The sequence below is a fragment of the Columba livia genome, chromosome 20 (assembly GCF_036013475.1).
Source record: "Columba livia isolate bColLiv1 breed racing homer chromosome 20, bColLiv1.pat.W.v2, whole genome shotgun sequence".
In the NCBI taxonomy this organism is placed as follows: Eukaryota; Metazoa; Chordata; class Aves; order Columbiformes; family Columbidae; genus Columba; species Columba livia.
The window spans coordinates 10,740,686-10,746,313 of record NC_088621.1 but is presented as its reverse complement, the minus strand read 5'-3'; the positions used below and the strand labels follow the sequence as shown (position 1 = coordinate 10,746,313).

The window sequence follows — 5,628 nt, the reverse complement described above, 5'->3', positions numbered from 1 at the left end:
TCTGCCCCACGGGCCCGTGTCCCCAGCCCATCCCCGCGGCTCCTGGCCTGCAGAGCCCAGGGCGCTGGAGCTGAGCCCCTCGCCCGGCACTGAGGCCACAGCAGCTGAAGCCACAGCAGCCGACGGCATGGACACAGATCACCTATGGAGCGCGGAGTGGAAAAGATGATTCGTTAGCATGACAGCGCAGGAAAAGCCGCCTCCTCCTCGGCCGGAGGCAGCGGGTGCCAGAACCGGCCCAAGGAAGCCACGACGGGAGCGGGGTTGGGGACCCCCCGGTACTGCACTCCTGCTGGGGTCGGCGGTTCCCCGGCTCGGCACTGACCCCCTTCCACCGGCACAGGAGCCACTGGCACCCACCACAGGGACCCCAGCCCCGACCTGCCGAGCTGGGGGCTCCCCAGGGCTGCCCTCGGCACCCTCAAATTCCTCCACACAGCACCAGGCTCAGTTGAAATAACACATCCAGGGTTTATTGTTTTTTCCATTCCTCGCAGCTAATGATTAAAAAAAAAAAAATCTAAAATAAATTACAGAATTAAATAAACATGACTGGATTATTCCCCTCACCCGTCCCCGATGCCCCCCCCAAAGAAAGTGTTAGAAGAGTGACTGGATTTGGCAACAGCAACAACAACAAAACAACCTCTAGGAAAAAGCAGCTACTTGTCAGGGTTCAGCAGTGCCGGGGGGGGTCCCACGGGCCTCGCCACCCCAAACCAGTGTGCGCGCCCCCTCCTGCCCTCGCCCCCAGCGTCCCCTCGCCCTTACCCGTGCGGCCGCCTTCCCCCGGCGCGCCATCCCCAGGGAGGGGACGGCCCCGCTCTAGACGTGCGTCGGGTTGTCCAGGTAAGGGTCCGTCTTGGTCATGTGCAGCATGACCGTGGGGGCTTTGTAGTGGCAGTGCACCCCCCCGCAGCTCACCCCGCTGCAGGGCTTGCCCCTCGTCCTCACGCCCAGCTTTCTGTTGCACAGGCTCTGCCAGGTCTGCAGCGTCTTGGAGCTCCACACCCACACCCCGCTGGTGATGCCCACCACCAGCGACATGAAAATCTTTAGCATAAAGACGGCCACGGTGGGCACCGAGGCCTCCAGGGAGCAGTTGGCGGCGCGGCGGCCGGGGAGGTGCAGGCAGCCGCGCTCCAGGGCCCTGAGGTTCCAGTAATCCACGTTCAGCCGCTCGTAGAAGTAGCAAACGATGACGCAGGTGGCCGGGACGGTGTAGAGGATAGAGAAGACCCCGATCTTCACCATCAGCTTCTCCAGCTTCTCCGTGTTGGTGCCGCCCGTCTTCATGATCTTCCGGATGTGGAAAAGGGCAACGAAGCCCGTGAGGATGAAGGAGGTGCCGATGACCAGGTAGCAGGAGAGGGGGATGAGGACAAAGCCGGTCAGGGCACTGATGTCCATGCTCCCCACATAGCACAGCCCCGTCAGCTCGTCCCCCGCCACCTTCCGCATGGTGAGGATGACGATGGTCTTCATAGCCGGGATGCCCCAGGCAGCCATGTGGAAGTAGCTGCTGTGGGCCTCGATGGCCTCGTGTCCCCACTTCTTCCCGGCAGCCAGGAACCAGGTGAGGGTGAGGACAACCCACCAGAGCGAGCTGGCCATGCCGAAGTAGTAGAGGATGAGGAAGACAATGGTGCAGCCCGTGCTCTCCAGCCCCTCCTGGATGATGTAGAGCTCGCCGTTCTCCCGGTCACAGGCGATGTTCTCAGCCCCTGCCACCGAGCGGATGATGAAGGCTACGGAGTAAACATTGTAGCACATGGAGAGGAAGATGATGGGCCTCTCAGGGTACTGGAAGCGGTGGGGGTCGAGCAGGAAGGTGAGGACAGTGAAGGCAGTGGAGACAAAGCAGAGGGTGGACCAGACAGCCATCCAGATGAAGGCAAAGTCCTTGTCCTCCCGGGACCAGTAGACGTCCACCCCGGGGGAACACCTGGGCGCACAGGAGAGGCTCTTCTCCACGTACTGGAACTTCTCGGGGTTGTCGCAGGCCCCCAGCCCGTTGGGTCCCCGGCCCTCGGCGGTGCCCGGGGGCCAGGGCCGGGGGGCCACAGGCAGCATGCCCTGGCCCTTGTGGGGCTCGGCAGCCGAGGCGTTCTCGGGGGCCTCCATGCAGAGGGCGTTGGGGTCGTTCTTGGTGGGCAGCTTGCTGCAGTCGAGCGACTCGGGCCAGCCGAAATTGAACTGCTCCATGATGGGGACGCACTTGTGGCGGGCCTGCTCGCACATAGGGCGGCAGGCGGGGATGCTGGCGCTCACCTGGTCGGTGCACATGGGTGCGTAGAGGGAGCAGAGGAAGAAGCGCAGGTGGACGTGGCAGCCGTACTCCACCAGCGGCGCGAACTCGTGCAGCTTCAGGGCGGCTTCGCGCTGGCTCTCGTGACCCAGCAGGTTGGGCATGCGGGTCAGGTTGTACCCGATGCCCCGGCACATGGGGATGTCCACGGGCTGGCACCGCGCCGCCCGCCCCCGCGGCCCCTCCAGCCCCCCCAGCTCCAGCCCGCGCCCGGCCGCCGCCAGCTGCCACAGCACGGACAGGGCCAGCCGCAGCCTCAGCGCCGCCATCGCCGGCCCCGGCCCCGCGGCTACAGCGCCGCCATCGCCCGGCCCCGCCGCCCCCGCGCCCCCGGAACGGCCGCTCGCTGCCGCTGCCGCTGCTGCTGCTGCTGCGGCGGCGGCGCCGCGACGGGGCTGCTGCTGCCGCCGCCCCCGCCCGCGGCCCCGGCCCCGGCCCGCGCCGCCCCGCGCGCCATGCGGCGGCGGCCCCGCCGAGCGCCCCGCGCCGCCCGAGCCCCGAGCAACCCGCGCAGCGCCCGCGCCGGGACCGGCCCGCCGAGCCCCGCCCGCGACACGCCCCGGACACGCCCCCGGGGCCGGGCCGGGGACACGCCCCTCGGGCAGGGGCGGGGCGGCGGCGGGACCCGGAACCGGCACAGGGACCCGCACCGGGACCCGCACCCGAGCCGGCCCCCGCACAGCCCTGGCGGGGAGTCCCGGTTCACCCCGGGTGGACACCGGGCCCCGCGGCCTGAAGCAGCCACAGCTCCACCCGCCCCTCCGCACCCCGACACCCCCGCCCGCGGACACACGCGTGTGTCCCCAGCCCCGCAGCTGGGCACAGGAACGCGCGGCCTCGCCGGTGCCCAAACCCAGCGGGGGCTGCCGGGGCCCGACCCGCTCCCGGGTCACGGGTGAGCAGCTGCGCACAGCCAGGCGACGGTGCCCGTGGGGCTTGGGGCTGTGGGGGGACAGTGGGGACCATGGGGGTGGCCCGGCCCCAGTGCCCACGCCGTGGGCTGGGAAAGCTGTGTCCCCACCAGGCACCCCTGTCGCCGGCTGTTACACAGGGCGGGGCAGGGTGTCCCACTCCCACAAGCGCGGGACAGCAGCGCCACCCAGTACTGGTGATGTGTGAGGCCAAGGCAGCTCCCAGCTGGCGACACAAGTCAGCGTAGCTGAGCTGGGGCTGGCAGCCCCCAAAATCCATTGTCACCCATGCCGGGGGCAAGGGGAGGCTGAGGGTGCCCGGCTGGAGGAGCTGATGGTGCTCAGGCCAGCGTTAAAAACTCACTGTGGGTGGCAGAACAGCTGGGGACAGGCTCTGCTGCCAGTGCCACCGTCACAGGATGCCACCAGCTGCCCTCCATGCCGATCCCCCATTTGACCCTGGACTGCTGGGACAGGGCGCTCTGTGCCATCCCCAGCACCCGTTTGGGATGGAGGGTGGCTCAGCCACCTCAGGGACAATTCGGGCAGGTCCCCAGGATGTCCTGCTGGGACACCTGGCACCCGGCGCCCGTCTGCGCTGGCGGCGGACACGGGCACAGGCTGGCGCCGGGGTCCGGGCACCGCGCCGTTCCCAGGCATTCCCACAGCCCTGCGAGTTCTTTAGTGACAACATAACAACCTGTCAACGCGGCTCCTAATCGCCAGCCGCGTCCTGACACCCTGGCCATACATTATTTAAATGTCCCTGATCCAGCTCTATAAGGAAATTCCATGGGAGCCACTTATCGGTTATTGTAACAGTGCGGGAGATAAGCCCTAGCGCTGGAATTTCCCTTCAGCACAGGGCAACTGCTCACCCGGCCCCAGGGCCCTGGGAAAAGGGAGATTTGGGGGGATTTGGGGTGCTGGACAGGGCTTGGTCCCCGGCTGCTGGGAGGTCTCAGAAAGCACGGTCCCATGTGGCCGGAGCAGCTTCAAGTGGCTTCACACCTTCCTCAGGTGCTCTAAGAAATGGGAGGGTTGGGGTATTTTGTGTCATGGGGCAGGTTTGGGTGCAAGCTGTCACCCACGGATGAGCTGGCAGCCATGGCTGTGTGTGCTGGGATGGAGGCGGCACCGCGGGGCGCTGGGGCCTGTCCCTGGGGCCCCTCACCCCGTCCACCCCCCACCCCAGGATGTGTGTCCTGTGCAGGGTGAGGGACACAAGGGTGGCACTGTCAGCACTCCAGAGCACCCTAAAGCCCAGCTCCTGTCACCAGGGCTTCGCTTTAGGGAGCCGTGTGCTAAGGAAAATTTGGAAACCCCACCTGGAGACACCTGAAGGACTCAGTGCCCAGCTCTGGGCAGGGGCAAGATGGGACCCCCGGGTGCCAGCCCCATGTCCCAGCTCACCCCCATGGGTACTCTTGTACCTCCCAACCCTGCAGTTTGGGCTGTGAAGGGTTAAGGGGGGGCGGAGAGAAAACACACAAATAAATGTCTTTTAATTTAATTTTGCTTTAATATGTAAAACTGTTGCTCTTGGCAGGAGGCACCGCAGCCCAGCCAAGAGCAACACGTGGATTTTGAGAGTCAAGGGGCTCCTTTTTTAAGGGAGAGGAGCAGCTGCCCCCACCTCCGCCAGGCACCCTGGGGTGCTCCCCCCTGCCCCGACACCCTCCTTGGGTGCCCCATGGGATGCCCAAGCTCTGCTCAATCCCCAGGGACCCATAGAGGGAACAGCAAAGGGCACATGGGGCACTTCCCGGAGCTTCATCCCACCCGCAATGGCAGCAGGTTGGTGCCGGCTATGCGCAGGGGTACCAGGGGGTGCCGCCTAGCACCCCACCTTTGGCCATGTCCTGCCCTTTCTTGGCAGGTCTGCCTGTGGGCAGCGACCTGCACACCGTGCCCACAGCCCTGGGGATGCCGGGAGGGGACAGCACAGCGCCTGCTGCCAGGACGGGGGACATCGCTGCCCACAGAAGCCGAGATCTCCAGCAGGTCTGGAAGCTTCACAGTGAAAACACGAACACCAGGTAGAGCAACCCAGCAGATTTACAGCCTTGGAAGTGGCACCGGGCTGGGAATCCAATGTCAATAGCTGGAAGAAACGGCTCACAGAGGCTGCACAGAAAGCCTGCCCGGGCCGCGGCCAGCCCGGCCAAGCGGGGCCGTATCGCAGGAGCCTGTGGTTCCTGGCAGCAGCTTTGCCCCATTTCCTTTCTTCCCGTCAACAGCACTTGCAAAACTGCGGAGGAGCCTCAGTGAGGGGAGGGGGAAGCAGAGCAGGGAGGGCCACGGCACAAAGAGAAGCTGCAGTGATGCCTCTGTTGCTGTCCCGTGGATGGGCTCTCCCCAGGTACCAGCATCTGGGGGATCCCCCTTGGCACCAGCAATGGGGACAAG

The 5,628-nt window shown here is 65.8% G+C and overlaps 1 protein-coding gene across 1 annotated transcript; it reads right to left on the bottom strand.

Moving 5' to 3' along the window:
• Positions 1-451: 451 nt before the first annotated feature.
• FZD9 (frizzled class receptor 9) lies at positions 452-2,942 on the bottom strand. Its single transcript, XM_013368751.3, has one exon. It carries the CDS (start codon positions 2,575-2,577, stop codon positions 826-828), a length of 1,752 nt encoding a protein of 583 aa, XP_013224205.2. The 5' UTR covers positions 2,578-2,942; the 3' UTR covers positions 452-825.
• Between the last annotated feature and the right edge of the window lie 2,686 nt (positions 2,943-5,628).